The 21,294-nt window shown below is 37.1% G+C and overlaps 2 protein-coding genes across 2 annotated transcripts in view; both read left to right on the forward strand.

Moving 5' to 3' along the window:
* Positions 1 to 13,762, forward strand: part of prex1 (phosphatidylinositol-3,4,5-trisphosphate-dependent Rac exchange factor 1) — an 88,072-nt gene extending 74,310 nt beyond the window's left edge. Inside the window, exons 27-40 of the mRNA XM_079828131.1 lie at positions 120 to 208; positions 296 to 378; positions 837 to 927; positions 1,316 to 1,444; positions 2,458 to 2,499; positions 3,811 to 4,028; positions 4,834 to 4,936; positions 5,996 to 6,139; positions 7,186 to 7,300; positions 7,465 to 7,525; positions 9,283 to 9,458; positions 9,756 to 9,858; positions 10,757 to 10,824; positions 10,937 to 13,762. Coding sequence (XP_079684257.1) covers positions 120 to 208; positions 296 to 378; positions 837 to 927; positions 1,316 to 1,444; positions 2,458 to 2,499; positions 3,811 to 4,028; positions 4,834 to 4,936; positions 5,996 to 6,139; positions 7,186 to 7,300; positions 7,465 to 7,525; positions 9,283 to 9,458; positions 9,756 to 9,858; positions 10,757 to 10,824; positions 10,937 to 10,979 — 1,465 coding nt within the window. The 3' untranslated portion in view covers positions 10,980 to 13,762. The remainder of the gene's footprint in view (positions 1 to 119; positions 209 to 295; positions 379 to 836; positions 928 to 1,315; positions 1,445 to 2,457; positions 2,500 to 3,810; positions 4,029 to 4,833; positions 4,937 to 5,995; positions 6,140 to 7,185; positions 7,301 to 7,464; positions 7,526 to 9,282; positions 9,459 to 9,755; positions 9,859 to 10,756; positions 10,825 to 10,936) is intronic.
* A 630-nt stretch (positions 13,763 to 14,392) lies between these two features.
* kcnq2a (potassium voltage-gated channel, KQT-like subfamily, member 2a) overlaps positions 14,393 to 21,294 on the forward strand; it is a gene marked incomplete at both ends in the record, with an annotated part of 29,365 nt that continues 22,463 nt past the window's right edge. Inside the window, 2 exons of the mRNA XM_079826335.1 lie at positions 14,393 to 14,679; positions 20,662 to 20,752. Coding sequence (XP_079682461.1) covers positions 14,393 to 14,679; positions 20,662 to 20,752 — 378 coding nt within the window. The remainder of the gene's footprint in view (positions 14,680 to 20,661; positions 20,753 to 21,294) is intronic.

Genomic DNA, 21,294 nt, shown 5'->3' on the forward strand with positions numbered 1-21,294 from the left:
AATATCAAATTTTCTCAGTATCTCAGAATTGGTCTCTACAAGCATTCTTTATCACATGAACTGAGAACATTTGTATGTGTGTGTGTGTGTGTGTGTGTGTGTGTGTGTGTGTTCTACAGTGAGTGTAACAGTAACCGGGACTCAGTGCTGTCATACACCAGCGTCCGGAGCAACAGTTCTTACCTGGGCAGTGATGAGATGGGCTCAGGTAACTGTCGTCTTTCAGATGTGGTTACAATGTTGAAATTCAGAACGATTACTAAAAGGGAATTGCTACTTTTATTTTGTTTTTCAGGAGACGAGTTACCATGTGATATGCAGATCCCTTTCGACAAGCAGGATAAACTACACGGATGTCTGGAACACCTTTTCAATCAGGTAAATTGATTCCCCCACTCATAAATCAAAGTATTTTACCCATTTAAACTTGATATTCCCTTTGTAACTGTTGCCCTTTGTCTGACACCACTCACCTCCTTATTTTGTCTATTTTTGCTCTTCATCAATACATCCCCTCTTAGTTTCCCTCTCTTCTTCCTCTCTAACTCCCACAGTATCGTTTATCACATTACCAACATCTCTAGTGAGCACTCTTTGACCTCTAAACCTCTGCTCTTTGACCTTTAAAACCCATCGTCTTCTGGAGGTCACCAGAATTTGACCTCCTCTCAATTTCCCAGATATCAATAATGGGCTCTTTTTTCCAGCGCAGACAGGTTACATGTGGACAGACTGAAAGCAGCAGGTCCGGCGTTAGCAAGGGCGTGTAGCCGGTCTTCAGTTTGCACAGGATGTGTGTGTGGTGACAGGCTTAACTGTGTCTTTTTCATTCTCAGGTTGACTCTATCAACAGTCTCCTGAAGGGCCCTGTCATGAGCAAAGCTTGTGAGGAAACCAAGCATTTTCACACCGACCACAGTCAGCCAGGTACCGCCCGGTCAGGGTGTGCTCCATATTTGAGTGTGTGCTATGTTTGGAAACTCATTTGAGGGATGTGTGTTTTTGGGTTTTCCGTTAGTGTGTGGGGGACATTTTGGGTAGGGGTGTGTGAATGTTTCTGTTTACATCTGTACGTTATTACCTCTGCATGTGAGGATACCACAGTAGTTTCTTCCTATGTGTTTTATGTATTTTAGGGGTGTTTATAATTAGCCCGTTTTGTATTTTTTTTAAAAAAGAGGGTCTGACAGCAATTATTATAAAAAAAATGTTTTGTGTTTTCACACTGCCAGTTACACCTGTCGATCTGTTTGTAAGATATTGCAAACCACATGTATGAACATCTTTTATTTTCACCCTCACTTTCATTCCTTAGAGTTTCGGCACACAGATGACTGGACTATACGTTGGCGGCACGTCTTGCACAAGAACATCCAGGAGGACCCTTGGAACCTGCCTATTTCAATCAAATCTATAGTTAACAGCCTCCATCGCTTCGTAGAGGGTATGTTTAAGCCTGGACAATCAATATCAAAAATCAGAATAACCCTATTTGCTTTTTTGTATAAAGTAATTCGAAATAAATTAATTCGAAAAGAAACGTTACCACTAGGATATGTCAAGATGCTAGTGATGTCCTCCAAAATCAACTTCAAACTTGCATTCATGTCTGCCTCGTTCTTATTTTTCTGAAGTGTTATTCACGCTTTTCATGAAACATTTTTGCATTTAAAAACGTGAGACGCAGGGCAGTGGAATAAAAAAAAAACAGTCTAGAGACATTTTTAAAGGTTTAACTTGAACGACATGTCATGCGAAATGCTGCAAAAGACGCAAGTGCAACCGTCCATCGAGCGCGTTTACAGTGGAAATGCATTTTTGGGTTACACTTTATTTCAATAGTCCACTTTTCTACTAAATATACTTAACTTAGCAACGACATGTCAACTAACTCTCATTAGAGTATAAGTTGACTGTTGGGGTTAGTAGAGTAAGTTGACAAGTGCTACTTGCAAAGTTACTTATAGTCAGTAGAATGTTTGTTGAGGAACCAAAAATAAAGTGTGAGCAGATATTAAGCAGACAGTCTACTAATATTCTAATGACTGGTAGTTGACATGTAGTTGCAAAGTTACTTATAGTTAGTAGAATGTCTAAAGTGGACTGTTGAAATAGTGTCAACTGTTTTTTTGCATTTAAAACCATGAGACAGGGCAGTGGAATTATAAAAAAAGGTCTAGGGATGTGTACATTAAAAGTTGAACGTCTTTTAACTTGAGCACCATGATGCTATAACGCCATGTCTCGCGCAAGATGCTGCAAATAACGCAAGAGCAACAGTCACATGTCTGCCTAGCATGTTTAAATCGAAAAACAATGGAAAAGCACAGTGGAAATGCAACTCGGTAAAATAAAAAGGTTTCATGTTAAAGTTACCCAAGCCTTGTAATACAGCCATTTTGTCCTGTATTTTAGTGTGGTGGGTTGTATTCATGTCTTTTTGTAACTGTGTTTCAGATGGAAGGAGTCAACTCTTGTTGGCATTGCTTAAATGCACTGGTAAGTTAAGCCTTGTTGAACTTGATCAATGTAGATAATTTCAAATAGCTATTGAGTCAACTCAGAATGTTTACACGATCTTGCACTTGCGTCATCATGTGTGTGAGATTTCAGAAAGGCAACTGCAGTGTGTGATTTGTCTACTGTTTTGGATTATCCTGTATTTACAGACACCTCTATGTGCTGTGATAAGGGTGTTTTATTGGAATTCTGTAGCAGGGAGTGCGTACATATGTTTGTGTGCTGCCAAGTTGCAGTGGGGTGTGTCTGTTTGTGAGCAGTAGCCACCGATAAAATAAGAGAAAGGAGAGAGTGGATTCGACACGTGGGGTCTGTGGTGGGAGACATATGGAAGCTGTTGAGCGTTTGCTTTGGAACCTGATCTAGAGCCCTTATCCTTACTACTCCACACAGACAGCAGCTCCAAACTCTGTTCCCACCCAGTGCTGCACTGAAACCCACCATCTGCTTAAACTATTACACACTCGGACCATGGCTTACAGCTGCTTTAGGACATTCAGGAATCACACCAAAGATTGGGATATACTCTATGCTGATCTGTTAACAGCAAATTAATATTGGATATTTATGATATGATATTTAATTAGATGTAATCAATTTGATGAATAAAATCAAATACTATTTGAATTGAGGACCTTGAGTATTATGAACCTGTACAGCACTGTTCAAAAACTTGGGGTCAGAAGTATGGCTTTTTTTTTATTCAGCAAGGATGCATATTGATCAAATGTGACAGTAAAGACATTTATAATGTTACAAAATATTTCTATATAAAATAAATGCTGTTCATTTAATCTATTTATTCATCAAAGAATCCTGAAATAAATCATGGCGTACCATGGCTTGCACCAAAATATTAAGTAGTATGACTGTTTTCAACATTGTTGGAACAACATTATTTTAAATTGTAATAATATTTTACAATATTACTGTTTTTACTGCATGTCTGATCAAATAAATGCAGCCTTGATGTAAGCATTAAAACATTGTATCAACATCAACATTTTTAATGGTAGTGTGTCTATTTCTGGAACCGAGTACTGAATATAAACACAATATTATTTATAAAATTACATTTTATATTGTAATTTATATTATAATTTACACAAATGATTGGGTCATTGAATAAGGATGATAGAAAACGAAAATCTTAAATAAGACAACAGGTTTTTAACTACATTAATTTATTGGCACTTAAAATGTGGTACAAACAAGTAAAAAGTAATACAATATTTTCCCAACACAATGAATATTTATACAAATGTGATGAATTCTTCTGTACTATCACAGACACGGAACTCCAGTTGCGGCGAGATGTCATATTCTGCCAGTCCCTGGTGGGGGCGTTGTGTGCATTGGCGGAACAGCTTGTGAGCGCACTGAATCTGCGATTCAACAATAATGGAGAGTATGAAGAGGACAGTAAAGAGGTGAGCCGTAAATGGCTGGAGCAGATCACCGCCATTGGAGTGCTCTTCAACTTCCAGTCAACACTCTCTGCACATGTGGTAAGACAGATTACCAGAAGTCACATCTTCTCATAGCTGATTCAGTGCCTACTACTCATATACACAAGCATGATTGTAACCTGTTATTCCTGGAATTGAATCTTGGGACTAAATACAGAACCAAGGCCATCACTGATTTCCAGAGCCGAATAACCTCTAGGATTTCTCTGCAACAGGGAACCATTGTAGTCACGTCACAAGTTTCTTCTCTATATACTGAATGCTGCATGACTCTAGTACTGTCAGAATGCTGCTTATGTATGCAGCAGGGGTATAACGGTACACAAAAATGATGGTTTGATATCTACCTCGGTTTTTAAAGTCACATTTTGGTATATTTTCGGTAAAGAAGGGGGGAAAAACAGACCATGTTTTTTTTATTGAACAGTGGTTTACTGAACAAACTCTGTCTTTAAATAAAAATGTCTGTCAATATTGATGCAACCAGCAGCTACATAAAGTACACTGCCGTTTATGGTGTTGTATTCATTGAAGTGCGTATACTTTTGGGTGCAAAATATTTTAAAATACTAAGGTAAAATAAGGTAAGAATTATATCATCCTGTCACCTGTCACATTATATCATCCCCCCCCCCCAAATCCCCAGTTTAGGTTGGTGAATTTACATTTCGCCAAATTTAACCACTAAACATGCATGCCGGAACGAAAGGCCTATAGCAAAAACGTTCGGTCTGAATATGTGTACCGTTACGCCCCTATTATGCAGTATTGTTCTAGACATACTCTACTGCTTTATCATGAAGAACTTGATTATTTTGGGCTCACAAACTGTTTCCTTTAACAGAGAGAAGAGCGAATCATGCTAGAAGATACAAAAGCAGCACTGCAGGATCTGGAGAAAGTCACCGTGCTATTCCGCCCACTGGAGAACGAGTGCCTCGTCCCAAGTATGACACCACACCACATATATTAATACAGAAAAATACATCTTCTGTGTATATATACAGTTTTTAAAGTAATGTGTGTGTGATTTTTTTTTTTCTTCACTTATATAACCTTAATATGTTAAATAAAGAGTGTCTGCCAAACTTCCCCTTTAAATAATTTAAAATAACATAATAAAAAAAAAATATATATATTAAATAAATATTTACTTTTATATTTTATATTATTGTATTGGTTTGACTATAAATTGCAAGTTTTTCCATCTAATATTCATATTTTATTAAGCAACATTTTTTTATATTGTTTTAGTTTTAGTTTTAACAATAATAACCCCAGTACCAAAATGGTACTGACTACTGAAAATGCAGCTAAAAGTATAAACCAGCAATGTTATTTAGCATTCTGTATTATTATTATTATTATTATTATTATTATTATTATTATTATTATTATTAATATTTATTTGACCCATGTATGCTGTGCAAATTAATTGTTTAAAATGCATTTAGTAAACCACACTAAAACCAGCAACAATGACCACAAATTCTTTTCTTTTATAAATAGTTACATCCCGGGTCCCTCCCATTCTCTGATAAAGCTGTTTGATTCCACTAAAAAGTCAACGCCAAAACTCTCATCCTTATATAGCAGCACCCCTCCCCCTCCACACAAACATACAGCACACACACCCTCCAGATGTCCTCTTCAGGAATGTCATCTCAGTTAGCCATGATAGGAGAGCAGCTTTATCTGCCGTCTTCTGTTTTGGTTTGAGTAAATCTGAGGGAGGATGTTCTGCTCAGTGCTTTGTTTCTGCCGCAAAGGTGTTTTATTTACAAGGTCATCTCTGTGTTTTACAAATGTGAACAGCTTGGCTTTCCCCCGTTTCACACACCTGTGAGGTTTTTGCCTTTACTCCTCCCATCAGGCTAATTACAACCTAATTAACCTTAATTTCCCCATTGTGACCCCAAAACTAGTGTAAGGGAAAATGCTTGAAATGGCTTAGAATTGTAAATCTCATTGTAAATCATGCATCCTTTCACTACACTTTTCCACAGACACATCTGTGCATTACCAGGTGGAAGGCAGTCGGCAGGCCATCAGGGTGACAATGTTCCTGGACAGCTGTCATTTCAGTGAGCTGCCAACAAGACTGCAAAACGGAGGCTCTTTGAAACTTCAATCAGTCCTCTTCACTAGAGGTGGGAAGAGACAAAAGGAGCATGATAAAGGACTATTTCCATTCTAAATGTGTTTCATTTGTAATTTACAGTTCCAAAAAACAGTGAGCTGCCTACAGAGGCTGTATTTTAAGGCGCCATAGGCTTTAGGTTGTCATTTGTAATTATGCTGCTTCTTATGATACCAGGCATCATTGAATGTTTCTTTTGAGGAAACGCCCATCCCATAATTCATTGTTATGAGAACAAATCAAGGCAAGAGAAATGTCCGTTATAAAAATATTGAATTCATAAAATCTTTTTATAGTGTAATGAACAGTGTTATTTTTGTGTCATTGATAAATTATTATAGTTTTTATTTATAGTTTAAATTTTTATTATTATTATATTTTCTGGTAAAATTTTAGTCATTTTGTTGTGTTTTTGTCTTTTTTTCCCCTTATAAATATGTCTATATAGTTTTTACTAATTTAGTTTTAGCTAGTTTAGTTTAATGCTTCAAGTTAAACTAAAAGAAAATCAAATGATGCCGTGACTAGCTGAAAAAAAAACATTTATTTCAAGTGTTTTTTTGTTTTAGTCAACGATAATAACTCTGGTAATGTCAATGAGTTTGTGTGTGCTCTATATTTTAATGCGATTGTATCGTGCAACATGCAACAATATTCACGGAAAACTCTATTTAAAACAAATTTCCTGTGCAAAGTTCTATTTGTGAGAGGGGCAAATGAGCAATGTTCCAAACTGAGGTCCAGATGCTGCTTTAAATGGTTAGATGCATTATAAGAAATCATACATTTATGTCTCAAATATGAATATAGCCCTGTCTTGAAACTTTTTGAAAACTAGACTTTTAAGGGCAATCCTTGTCACAGCTTTTCGCATTACAGAGAGTGTGTTGGATATGTATCAGCCCAGAATCAGTCATGCTCATATAATACTTATTTAGAGCTAATTAAAGACACTGTTTCCTTAATGAGTCTTGGTCTCCATCTAGAGGTACTTGGAGAGCATTACAGCACTAGGGAAAACATGAAGTTCATCTGCATTTTCTTCTCCTTTATTAGGGCTAGAGAAGCCAGAGGGTGTGCTGTCTCAGGATTTTGTTACCATGGAAGAGTTTCAGCAGCGCACAAATGCTCTGTCACTGGAGAAGGTCAAAAGTTATTACCGCAAACTCAGGTAAAGACCCCCTTTAGTGGTGTATGGGCATCATACTAAGTGATTGACCGTGCATATCTTAGTGTTAAACATCATATTATTTCAGTAAATAAATGTTTGACTGGCAAAAAAAAATGCTTTAAAAGTTGTTATATGTGCTTATGCAATGTTTTAAATTTTTTCAGGGCTTTTTATCTGGAGAAATCAAATTCAGACTCAAACTCCACTGCCATGAAAATAGACCAGGTTGGTTGAGAGATAATATACTTGTACACTACCCTTCAACAGTTCAGTAAGAAATGTATATTTTTCAGCAGCAAGGATGCATTAAATTGATCAAAAATGACAGTAAAGGCATTTACATTGTTACAAAATATTTCAGATTCAAATAAATGCAGAGTCCTGAAAACTGTATCATGGTTAGGGTTGGGTATCAAACTCTGTACTTTTAAGGGCACCGACTGAATTACGTCGGTACTACCGAGTACCGATTCACATTAAATAAATCAGTCCCAAATTTCGGTACCTGAGAACTCATCTGGTGAGAGAGACTGTCTGTGAATATAAAACCGCAAAAAGACTATTTTAATACGAATCCTGCGTGTCTCTGTGCGAATGAATGCCGTATAGGCTACGCGCGGTTTATCTCTCTCTCACACACACACACACACTCAGAATCGCGCGTGACGGCCATCTCTGCCGTGGAAACAACTCTACAAAAAAAAGTTTAATTAAATGAAAAGATACATTTAATTAATGTCTTTTGTCTTCATTTGATTACCAGAAAATACACAACACATAATTTGTGGGAAATATTTTCATAGAAATGAAATTAAAAAGAAAAGAAAAAATAATATGGTTGTTTTTATGAATTAAATTAAGTAGCTAGTAGCCTACTATTTACTAGTAAATATTACAGTATACAAACATCACAGACAATGGCAGACAGCGACCAGGGCAGCTTTGGCATAATGTCATTAACACTTACAGGTTCTTTACAGTTATTGATGTAAACATCCCAAAAGTACAGAAAAAAGGTACCGTTGGGTACCGGTACTGAATTTCAGGTACCGGTTCAAATGTGAACGGTACCCAACCCTAATCATGGTTACCACAAAAATATTGAGCAACTATTTTCAACATTTTATAATGGTGAGAAATGTTTCTTGAGCAGCATTAGAATCATTTCTGAAGGATCATGTGACAGTGAAGACTGAAATAATGATGCTGAAAATTCAGCTTTTCCATCACAGGAATAAATGTAATTTTTAGAATATATTCAACTAGAAAACAGTAATTTTAAATCAAAATAGTATTTCACAATATTCCTGCTTTTACTGTATTTTAGATCAAATAAATGCAGCCTTGGTGAGCATCAGTGTTGGGTGTAACTAGTTACAAAGTAATTAGTTACTGTCATTTAATTACTTCTCCCTTGAAAAAGTAAAGTAAGGGATTACTCTTATTTTTTCTGTAATTTAATTACAGTTACTTCTTATGTAATTGAACTGAATACAGTGTATAGACTGTAGAACAAGTATATATAATATAATAGGGGAATTAACATCAAAATGTAAAGTCTAACTTTAAAATTCATGTTTTTATGTATCCTTCTCACATTTGTTATACTTGGGTCAGTTAATAAGAATAATTTATATAGTTTTATATTATTTATTTGAATGAATTAAAAGAGCCGTTTCATGTCTATCCTTGAATCCCTTAAATAGTCGAGGTTGATATAGGATTTACAAAGTAATTAGTAATAAGAAATTAAATACTTTTTTAGAGTAACCTACCCAACACTGGTGAGCATAAGAGACCATTAAAAAACATTTAAAAATCTTACAGACCCCAAACTTTCGTTTATGTATGTTAGTGCACTGGAATTCCTGTACAGACCAACAAGAACAGAATTAAAATGCAGAAAGGCATGCATATAAATGTTTTGATTAAAGCTGTTTAAAATCAGAACATTAAATCAGTTTTATTTAATCTTTCTCCAGCTTCTCCGGCCACTTAACACCTTGGATGACCTCTGCCGGCTCATGCAGTCATATATGAATATAAAACCGGGTTCTGCGGGTCAGCCCTCTGGTGTCAGCGTTCTGCTGGTGTCCTCCGAACTCTGCAACCGGCTGGGGGCCTGTCACATCACCATGTGTGCCACTGGGATGCAGAGGTATCTGCAGTAAAATGTTCATGTTGCTCTAGATCTGATAGTCAGGTGTGATGAATCCACAGATGGCAGGTTAAATTGAGTGTTAGCTCAAAACACATGCCTTAAGCCTCTTACTACTGAAGTGGAGCCACTGTCAAGTTTCTGCTATAAACTGTATTTTATTTTGACTTCAATTTATTTCTTGCTCAAATGTGCATCTAATCCCAGGTGATTTGTATCCTAGGTTACGGCTACACTGAGGTAAATCTATAACAGATTGTCGAAACCACCTCTGACTAAGGTTTTTGTCCTGTTTAGGTGTACTCTGTCTGTGTCGTTGGAGCAGGCCATTACTCTAGCCAGAAACCATGGCCTCATGCCCCGCTGCCTAATGCAGACCATGGACATCATGCGTAAACAGGTACCGTTTATGACACATAATTCAAACTGTTCACCTAATGCTATTAAAACATAATGTGTTTGGTAGAAAATGTTGTCTATTTAGAAAATAGCTGGGACCATATAATCCACACCAGCTGCCGAATATGCCACTCCAGATTAATTCTAACAAGTTTTTGATCCCCCTCTGTCCCTTAAAGGGATAGTTCACCCAAAAATGAATATAAGTCCATGATTTACTCACCCTCAAGCCATCCTAGGTGTATATGACATTCTTCTCTCAGACGAATACAATGTGAGTTATATTACAAAATGTCCTGGCTAATCAAAGCTTTATAATGGCAGTGAATGGTTGTTTCTGTTTTGAAGTCTATAAAAGTCCTACATCAAACGCTGGAACGCCAGTCTCTCGTGAACGCGCGTACGGCGGAAATTAGAGATTACAGTTTGTAAAGTTTTAAATATTGATTTTTTTTTTTTTTACACAAACGCATCGCTTTGCTTCGGAAGGCCTTTATTAACCCCCTGGAGCCGTGTGGAACACTTTTATGATCGATAGATGCACTTTAATGGACTTCAGAACTTGAAAGTTTCATATACATTGCTAGAGGTTTTGAGAGAATAATTCCGAAACTGGCTCTGGCATATGGGCTGTTCTGTGGGCTGCCTTAGATTATCATTTAAGAAGTAAAATAATAAGAAAAACCGTAGCAGATACAATAAATGCCTACAGTGCTTGACCTCAGACTAACATATCAATAAATATGTGTAGGCAAGTAGTCTAAAGGCTTTACAAGGTTTTTAATTGGACATTTGTGCAACAATAAATAATAATACACACTAAGAAACAGTTCAGCGTGTTTTGGAATATGAAGGCTTGAGTTATTCTGACAGACAATAATAAGTCTCTTTATTCACAGGGCACCAGAGTGGAGATTTCTGCCAAAAATCTCAGAGTAATGGACCAGATGCCACCTTTTGCCCCCAGGTATTACTGACTCCTGCTATTTAAAGACCTCACTGACATTAAAAATTGAAAGAGTTTTGGAGTTGAATGAAACTTCTACAGTAACTAAATCCTTTTTTTATCCTGATCACAGGCTCTTCAGGTTGTGTTTACCCCCCTCTGATGGAGATCTTTGAATGAGGTGATGTCCGTCTCTCAGGCCTTCTAGATGCTGGGAGATATCAAGACTATGGCTTATCATTTTGAGACCATGTCTCAGCACATCTCAACTCCCGCCCCAGCCTCATCCAGAGAGGTCCGGCCTGAGGTCAACACGATGAGGAATGAGAAAAGTCTGGCCACCTTTATCTCCTGCTCTGGCAGCTGAGAGAAAAAAAAATCGCTAATGCTAACGATGCTAATCTTGGCTAGCAGTGTCTGCCCACATTGCTATATTGTTTGGTCCTCCTAATGGATCTGGACTGGCATGTGAATGGCTAAATCTAGGCTGTATTATCTCTTCCTTCGCCGTTGACTGCAATCTTGAGTCAGAAAGTAGGGTGGTTTGGTCTGGACGGCGACGTTAAGTTCAGATACGTGGTGATTATGTGCAATTACTGTAGCTTAGCATGAGTGTGTCTGCACTGTGTCATGAGAAGCGGTGCCCTCAGCGAGCTGTTGCGTTTCTCTCACTTGTATCAGGTATTACGAAAGTACTGAAATCATTCCAGCCTACATGGACCAGTTTCAAAATCTTGATTCTTATCCGTTGCCGTGTTTAAATGAGTTTGATTCTGTTTAACAACACAGTTTTATTGTGAAGTTCAATCAACGACGCATTTAAAGGATAACAGGGAAACATATGGAGGGTATCAGCTTCTCAAACGATACAAAAACATAGACCTGCATACAAAATACAAGATTTCACTGTAATCGACATGTTGATATTGAAGACTGAAACAGCTTATTGATCAACTCTGCTCGTCCCTGGCGTATAGCACTTTTTAAGCATGAATCAATGCTGTGTTACAGTGCGTGACAGTTCCGGGGAGCTGCTTTATGCGGCTGTTTGGAGAAGCACAATAAAAAAAAAAGAGCTTGTGTTCTTCAGTGTTTATTAAACATAATTTACATTGTAAAAGAAACGCAAAGGGATCATTTGAAGAATGAATAGATATAGTAGGATTTATTGTTTTGTATTTAGGTAAATATATATATGTATCAGAGGGATAAGCATATGCTCTTTGGGAACAGCAGTGCTATAATTTAAAGAGTATTAATAATGTTAAATCAAATATAATATTGTACATCTTTCATTTTGTATACTTAGTGTATATTTGGATAGGAAACTTTATTGTGCTTTTACACCATGTGTTCAGTATTTAAATTTCTAACTGCGTGTGGTCAGTAACCGAGTAGGCCTGGATTAGTTTGGACTAGTTAAGCTAGTATGTGACAGGCTTTTGTAACATGCAAAGTCTACATTTTGTTTTTTATATATATATTGTTATATATGCTACATTCAGTAATCCTGACAGTTGGCATTATTTGCTCAAATTTGACCATTTGAGAGAAATAAACAAAGATTTGAGTAAATAAAGTCACTTTAATGACAATAATGCTACAAAGCATCATAATCTGATCATGTTTTTATTGTAGCTCATCATAACACGTCACTGTCTGTTTCATGCATGGAAGTTAGACGTCGCAACTTATTACCACATTGCCGTTTTACATGTATTGATGATAAAATATTTTAGAAAAATAATACTTGAATTTATGCTAATAAATATTTTTTTTTTTGTTCATGTATATCCAAATTGAAGGCTAGTGCTGGTAAAACGCACATGTATTATTAATTGGATTTTAACATTTTACGTGGTCCTCGAAGCAAACTGGAAACAAGTGTTTTTAATCCACAGAATCTGTGCAGTGTGTTTATTGTATATGTTTTGAAGGTCCTCATTGTTGCTTGTTACTGTGCTTTATAATGTCCACACGAAACTTATCATTTCTGTATGATAAACTTAAATCTAGTAAAACCCAAAGACGTAGCATTAGCATTAGCATGTTCCTATCACTGTATATTAAAATCTCAGGTTTCTGCACCATCTTGGTCCATTATTGTGCGATTAGCTTCCCATTTCAAAAGACTGCATAATTTAACATCACTAATCAGTCAGCTGAAACGTATGCATGTATTGAAATGTTTTTTTAATATATAAATATACTGTAAACTGCTGACCTGTTTTCAGTACTATTTTAAGTTTATATTGCCAATTTTTAACTTGTACTTGCCTCAATTTCAAGTGTACTTTCGGCTCAAAGAGCAGAAAATATTCAATGGTGCTAGCAAATCAAGCCTTTCTTTTGGGGGCCTTAGTTTGTTAGTCTTTACCTCCTATTTTTTTATTGTTTTATTTCAAAATCATTTTCTTAATCTTACGGATTCTGATTGTTCCTATTAATAAGAGCAGTTTAATCAAAACCTCACTGGTGGAGTGAAGGAGTAGATATAATCTGCATCTGCAAGTATTTAACTTATAGTTTATATTAATGTTTGACTGTGAAGTCTATGTCCTCATGCTTTCCAGAATAATTGCTCTTACATTTTTCCTGCTGGTAATATGAGCATATGTCCAGGTGTTTTTAACTCAAGCATTGTATGAAGTTCTCCTTTCTGAGGTAATGTAATATTAGCCATATATATATTATATATTTCGATTCTCCACGAGTAGAATTGAGGTAAAACTGAGGACCTGTGGAAAACCCAGGGTCCCAGCACCTCAGAATTGTCTCGGATGTCAAATTGTCTTGTACCCCAAAGCTCAATGCAGCCCTGATAACATGATTTTATAGCTCCCTTCAGTCTGACTGGAGTAAACAATTAGTTAACTTAATGAAGCTCTGTTAGGTTTGTCTTTTATGCTGTATTTAATGCATTGCTAATATCAAACAAAATAAAAGAGTATCTGTTTATAAAAGACTTCTGACCTGTCATTGTTAGATATTACTGCATAACAGCACAGAACAAACTACATGACTTTTATGTACAAGTGGCCGTGGAGGGATGTTGAGAAGAGTGAAACACATGGTATGGAGACCAATCAAAAGTTAGGGTTTAATTGAAAGTTTCTGACCATTTTTGATCCATTCTTGACTATGGTTGCTCTGACTGTATGCAATCTCATAGGTGCGTTTTTTTTATATATATATTAGAGATTATCTAGTTTTATAATGCATTATAGTTTTGCTTCAGGTAAACGTCGCCTTTTACATGACAATAAGCTATAGGCTACTTCTCGTCTCCATTCCGTTGTTTGGAGGCTGCTAAGTTCTCTTTCCATCCTTGAATGATTTAGCATGCTTAGGCTACTAATGATTTAATACTTGCAACAATTTGTCCCCTCATCCAAAATCGGACTGCTGAAACATTAAATACAGAGGCTCGTGCAAGAGCCGGAAGGCGTAAAGATAAAGGACTACCCATTGCAGTAGCGTTTCAATTGGCTTTTAGTACGAGACCACCGCACTACAGAACACACCCCGCTTCGGCAATGTCTGCCCACGACTACTTTGTACACTCGTTTGGGTCTGTCAAACTGTAAGAATGGTGAAAAAATCCGCCAACGGTGAAGTTTATCACCCTCCGTCAGGGGAGAAGAAACAGAAAGTCGGCTTTGTGGGACTGGACCCCGGGGCTGCGGAGACGAGCCGAGACGGGGCACTTCTCATCGCCGGTTCCGACAGCACAAAACGGGGCAGCATCCTGTGCAGACCGAGGTCCAGGGGGAGCATCGCTCACAAAAGAAACGCGCGTTATCGCAGACTGCAAAATTTCCTTTACAATGCGCTGGAAAGACCCCGCGGCTGGGCGTTCATTTACCACGCTTATGTGTGAGTATGTGCTCCGTGATTCGCGTTACTGTGTGGTGTGGGAATCACCCACCTTACCGACAGAGATGCCGCTGTGCTGCACCGCCCAGAATGCTGAAAGTTTGAGATGTTGTCGGCCTCTGCCTGTCTGCAGCTTTTGTCGCAGAGCGTCGGTCAAACAGTGCGAAAATATGTAAAAGTTTTGTCTGTATAGCAAATATCAAAGATTCATTCAGAAGCGGCCGCCAAATGAGCTTTTCACAGCTGTGCATATTTCATTACCTGGGACGTTGGGAAGTGTTCACAGACTATTAATGATGCATACTGTAGTAGACCCACAGTGCACACAGACAGTATCATTAGGCAGCGGTTTCAGCACCGGTCAGCTCCTGTGCCGAGTCAGTGCTCGTGTTTGCTCTACACAACACTGGGCAACAAATGTATGATGCATGCCAGGGGGGAAACCGTGCCAGCTGATCAAACGGGGTCGTCGCTGGGGTGTAGGAACGATCTGGAAAAGTGAGGGGACACATTTTAAACCGTATCAGTCTGGCTTATGAATATTGATACGGTGACGTAACATTCGCGTAAATGATTGGCTGAAAGGCATGTTGGTTATCCCGAGCAGGTTTACGCGTTTTTAAAATAAGTTAAAAAGTAGTTATACAACCGGATAGAGAAACAATGTTCTATATCGAGAAGTTTAAATATGCCTACTTTTTTACATTGCCTGGCGTCAAACGTCGCGGTCATGGCGCTAGACCATGAAAAATTGCTCACGTCAACTCAAAATAGTTTAGCATTAACAGACGCAAAATTGCGAGAACTTTTTTTTGTGTCTGCTGTTAACATTAAAACCAGTGTTGTTGTCACTCGTTTGGGGTCGGCAGTGTGAATCGGTCTGAATCGTTTCGCGATTCACTCGGAATCATTCGACCAGCTCACTCACATAGAGTCGTGTACAGATAACAAAAAAGTGCTGAAATAAGTGGGTTTTACCTAAAAACTATTTAAACTCTATTAATAAAGTCTTTAACCACGCTTGCCGACAACCAGGTAACGTAAATACATTTTCTAACCAATGCGGAGTGCCACTTAAGTAGGCTTACTACGATTATTGTAGGCCCTACAGCTTAGCCTATATTGTAAAAACCATCGGAGCCTACGTGAATATAGTAGGGTAGCTGTAGTTAATATGTGGAAAGTAAATGACTAATTACTTAGAAAATATGGCAGCTAGGCCTACAATTGGTGAAATGAACCTCCAGTCCTGACCAGATTTCTGTAGAAACACGGGTAAAGTAGGCCTCTCTCTTTAGGTGTTTTTTTTCTAGGCAAATATTGTAACTATTGTGAATCCTCATGAGGCATTTTATTTTATTTTGCACTGGCCTGTATTGTATTTTCTCCTTCATTATCCTGCTGAGCTAATAAAAAATCCTCACGGATTCATTGAAGTTTCTGTAGTAAATGGAACCTGTCCTAAAGGATTCTAATGGGAATTAATAGAGAATCAAATTAGATCCTACTGGATAAACTGAATTTCCCCCTTGATGTATTTTTTCAGTCCTTTAACCTTTTTGGATATTGTATAATCTTTAGCCTATAAATAACCCTAAATAATGTATTTATGTTGGTTTATACCATTAAATATGAGTTTTAAAGATTTTAACAGAAGTTTTCAAGAGTCTCAAATTCTTGATACTGGTGCATGCTGTTATTTGTAATCATAATAGTCCTGATGGTAAATGTTTGTGGTAAAAGACCTTGTGTTTATTTTGTGTAATGCTAGAATTTACTAGTAGATTACCATTAATATTGTATACAGTTGGTTACATTATGACATTAGGAATAGGAATAGGAATAGGAATAGGAATCCTTACAAATCCCTAGAGAGATTTGATTGATCCACACATCCTCAAGGCAAGGCGTAGGATCACTTCTTTTCTAGCCTTTTAGAAACGCATAGAGCTTCCACAGTGCTCCAATTACCTCAAATGTTTTGGGATCCATTCATCTCCTATGAAGCCTATAAACCAATCTGTCATAATGCAGCATCATAACCACAGACTCTTATCATAGATGCTAGAGCATGAGCTGAGGGACTAGCTTTGTCTTTGTCTGCTCTGCTGGTCATGTAACCCTCACTGAAGACTCCCAATTCAGCCATGAGAGACATGAATGTGAGTTCTGAAGATACATTATTTATAGTCACCTCCCTTATTTTACTCTGTCACACACACACACACACACACACACACACACACACACACACACACACACACACACACACACACACACACACACACACACACACACACAAACACACACACACACACACACACACACACACACACACACACACACACACACACACACACACGTACTGAGTGGAGTGCAGTGTGCTGACTTTGGCCCTCTTACTTTAAGTGTTTTTTTCTCTCTCTCTTTCACAAGCTTTAAATGCAGAGATAGCACTTTGCATGCTGTACAGACTCAGCTAAGCCTTTATTTCTCAGGCTTAAGGAAAAGGGTACAAGGAGATACTTAGAAGTGGTGAATGCTGGTGTCTTTGGCGAGTCGGAGTATTTGTTACAATAAGTATTACACTTATTATTAATTTTGCTGATGATAGTTATTGGCAGCTAATGCAATCAGAAGTTTAAGAATAAAATATTGTAAAATATTCTAATATACTGAATAATATGCACTACCGTACAAACGTTTGGAGTTAGTAAGATTTTTCTTTTTTTTTTATTAAGAAAGTATTGCTTTTATTCAGGAAGGAGTAGGGCATGTAAAACCGATAAAAAGGAACAGTATAGATGTAAAAAAATGTTTTTGAATTTTCAAAAAATTCTGGAAAAAAATGTATCAGTTTTCCCATTTGTGACAGAAGCCTGGAGTAATGGCTGCTGAAAATAAATATTTGTCATCAACATTATTATTATAAAAACTTCCTTATGTATAATTTAAATGTAAGTAGCCTATTCAAATCAGTTCATTTGAACATTTAATACTATAGTAATATTCCAACTGAGGTTCCCTGTATAATTTACAACATTTGTTGAGAGACATATTTCTTTACTTGAGAAAATTTGCCATATAATGTACTGATAAACGAATCTAATTGAATTGAATCAAATAGCAAGCTTGTGAATCAAAATCGAATTGAATGAGGCAATATGTGTCAATACCCAGCCCTATATGTGAGAAATATTGCTCTATTCACCCTTTAATGTCACCTAATAATAACAGTTATGCAGTCTGGATTGTATGTCCTCGGTTCAGTCTGGGTTTGGGAGTCTAGTTTTGAGAGCATTGTGCTAATGGGACGAATGAGTTCAATCGATTACTCTATTACCTTCTTCACTGCTGACTCAAACCATGTGTCCTTGCTGTCTCTGTTTGACGGGCCCTTATAGTGTACTCCGCCTTACAATTTCCAGATTAGTCTGTGGCCGTTGCCAGCATCAAGAGCAATGACCAGTCTGACAAAGACAAAAGGGCTTAATGATTTAGTGTTTATTTAACTGATCTTTATATGTTCCTTACATTTAATGCTCAGAGGTTCAGCAGTATTACAGTCATAATGCTGTATTGTTGCTGTGGTCATTTCAGGGTTTATCAATCTTATGTCTGATGCCTCTGTAGTCAGTCTGTCCAATGGAGTTTGTAAAACTCTAATTAGTTGTACCTAGTTTGCACAAAATGTTCTGGCAACATTAACCAAGCCCCGCATCTGAAGGCAGTACATTTAAATCTTAGAGATTTACAAATGCAAAGACTAATTTGCGTAGGAGTCGTCAGCATCAGTGAAGTACAAATAGGAACTTTCATTCAGCTGCTCATAAAAACCCATGGTTTGTCAACGGGATTTCGGGGCAAGTTCATATTAAAATACGTCCTTGTCCTCTGGAACCGCCTATAAAGTCCAAACTGTCTGAAAGGATGGCAGGAGGAAGGTTTCTTATAATGTGATTGCTTTACAGCTCAGCATTTTTTTGTCCATGCTTAAATATTATATTTCCTTCCCTTTGACTTTCTAATCCCACCTTTATTAATGCATTTATTCGCCTTTGGCCTCATTCCCTTAGGACCAGTCTGTTTTACTGATCTCCTTCTGTTTGATTGTTCCAAATTAGCCAATTAATTTCAATTATGGGATTTAATTTTTATTAGAAATCATTCTAATATGCCGATTTGCTGCTCAAGAAACAATTATTATTATCAATGTTGAAAACAGTTAATGCTTAATAGTTTTGTGGAAATCAGGATTCTTTGATGAATAGAAAGATTAAAAAACCAGCATTTATTTAAAATTCGTTTTTTGTAACAATGTTGCTGTCACATTTGATAATTTTTTTATGCATCCTTGCTGAATGAAAATATCAGTTTCTTAAAATGTTTTAATAAAAATAAAACATACTGACCAAAGACTTCATATATAGGAAGACAGTGCACTCCGATTACTTATGAATGGGAGAAAGTGCAACGCCCAACATGGCGAATAAGCCCGGCCTTCTAAATGAAAGAGCCAATCGTTGATTAGTAAAGTCATAGTGTCACTGCAGCTGACATTAGAAGCTCCGGTTGCTATAGAAACAGGCAGTGGTCTGAGACACGAGCTTAGGACTGCACATGCGCATTAGCTTTGTCCAGGCTGAAAATTAATTTTTTTTTATTTATGATTTGAGCATTTAGAAACAAAATTTATGAGACAGTTGTTGTCGGGTTTCATTGGTGATTTCAAATATGACATTTAATCGTAAGCTTGGCCAACAGTTTTGGAGAATGTGATGTTTCCCCCATTCAAAGACATAGGAGCTGCACTTGCATGTCCGAGAGGCGTTTCAATGATGGCTCCCGATTGAAATTACTTTGATACTGATCCAACACTTAAAAAAAATCTAACTGACCCCAAATGATAATATTTGGATTTTCTGCAAGTACTATTCTTTGACATTTGCTGAAGAACTGTTGATTTAACTGTTGATTAAACTGATTTAACTGTTGATGATTAAACACCTTCAGTGGACCTGCAAATCATAAACACATCTTTTGTCTCAAAATATATACAGTAGTCCGTTTCAGGGATTCTCAGTAGCTAGTAGCAGAATTTTAAAAATGTCTGTTTTGGATCAAATGATCTCATAATAAATCTGTATGCATTGCATATGATGAGAGCTCATGATTTCGGAAGCTTCTGGAGTGCATAGCAGAAATAGGGTTTAGGATAGTGCACTGTGTTGGTTTTTGTTTCTATTTCGTTTTTTGGGAGAAAATGCAATCAAAGGGGACCTTTAAACCGTCAACACTGACTTCTTCATTTGGAATAGTTTTTTCCCATTTATTGAAGACATTGCGCCAGTCATTCAAGTGCTTTCATTGATTGTGTTAGGCTTGAGATTCCCTGACATTTAACTTTATTACACAGCAGCACATCTCACAAATCACTCTTTGTTGTTGTTTTCGAAGTCTCCGGGTACCTTTGGACGTCACTTCAGTGTAATGTCTATTTCGGGCACCCCCAAAGTTCCATGTCAATGTTTTTATCTGTCTTTATTTTTTCTCTCACTGTACACGGGTGTGAGGCCCAGTGAGGTTTTATGCTAATGAGACTTTCAGCTATTTTAGTCTCATTTCACTTCACTCCCTTTCTCTCTCTCTCTGTCTCTTCAGGGATTTATCTCTGAGTTTAACGACAGAGTGTCAGGAACTCTCCAAGGATTCTTGCCTCTCTCAAGCCAGCATTTTTCCTCAGATCACAAAGCCGATGATATGCCCAAGAGGGCCCGATTCCAATTAAGTGTCCAAAACTCTGTGTCCTTCATGAATATGCATCTACTGCTCTTGTCTAAAACAAATTAATATCAATGAATAACTTCTAATACTGAAACCTGTCAGTTGGAGCTTATTCAGACACTTTGGTATCTCATGTGAAAGTAAATCCCAGCATTCCATTAAATCATTGGTATGATTCACCACTGTCTTGTCTTGCAGGTTTCTGCTGGTGTTTTCCTGCCTGGTCCTGTCAGTGTTCGCAACGATCAAAGAATACAAGAAAAGCTCTGAGAGTGCCTTGTACATTCTGGTTTGTATCTGTTACTCTTTTAACATGATTTACAGGACAACACTGATTCATGGTAGGGATGCTCTCTAGGTTTTTATATCAAAACACTTCAGACTTGTGTATGAACATTGTAGATGCTGTAGATGTCAGTAGATCTCGTTCCACATTCTAACAGACAACTAGGATGTTATCCAGTGCTGATGTGGATTGCTGTGAACATGACACTTTATAGATCTGTTTGTGTCAGTGTAACATTAGCCATCAAGCACTCACATAATGCTCTTTTAACATAAAGATGATTGGACATGTATTTTTGATGCATAGCTATTGTACTTCATGGGGTCTTTATAATAATAAGTATTATTGCTATTTGTTATGTTTTGTTACATGTATCTCATTTGTTAATGAGGATGCTCATATATGAATTATGTATGTTATGTATATTATATTATATTATTATAAAGTTTTAGAATTACTTTTTGTTATTATATTATAGCATATCATATATTATTCACCATTATATTACTATTATGTTATATTAGTGGATAAAGTGTTTGCTGTCT

This window comes from Gobio gobio, assembly GCF_949357685.1.
Source record: "Gobio gobio genome assembly, chromosome: 10".
Classification (NCBI taxonomy): domain Eukaryota; kingdom Metazoa; phylum Chordata; class Actinopteri; order Cypriniformes; family Gobionidae; genus Gobio; species Gobio gobio.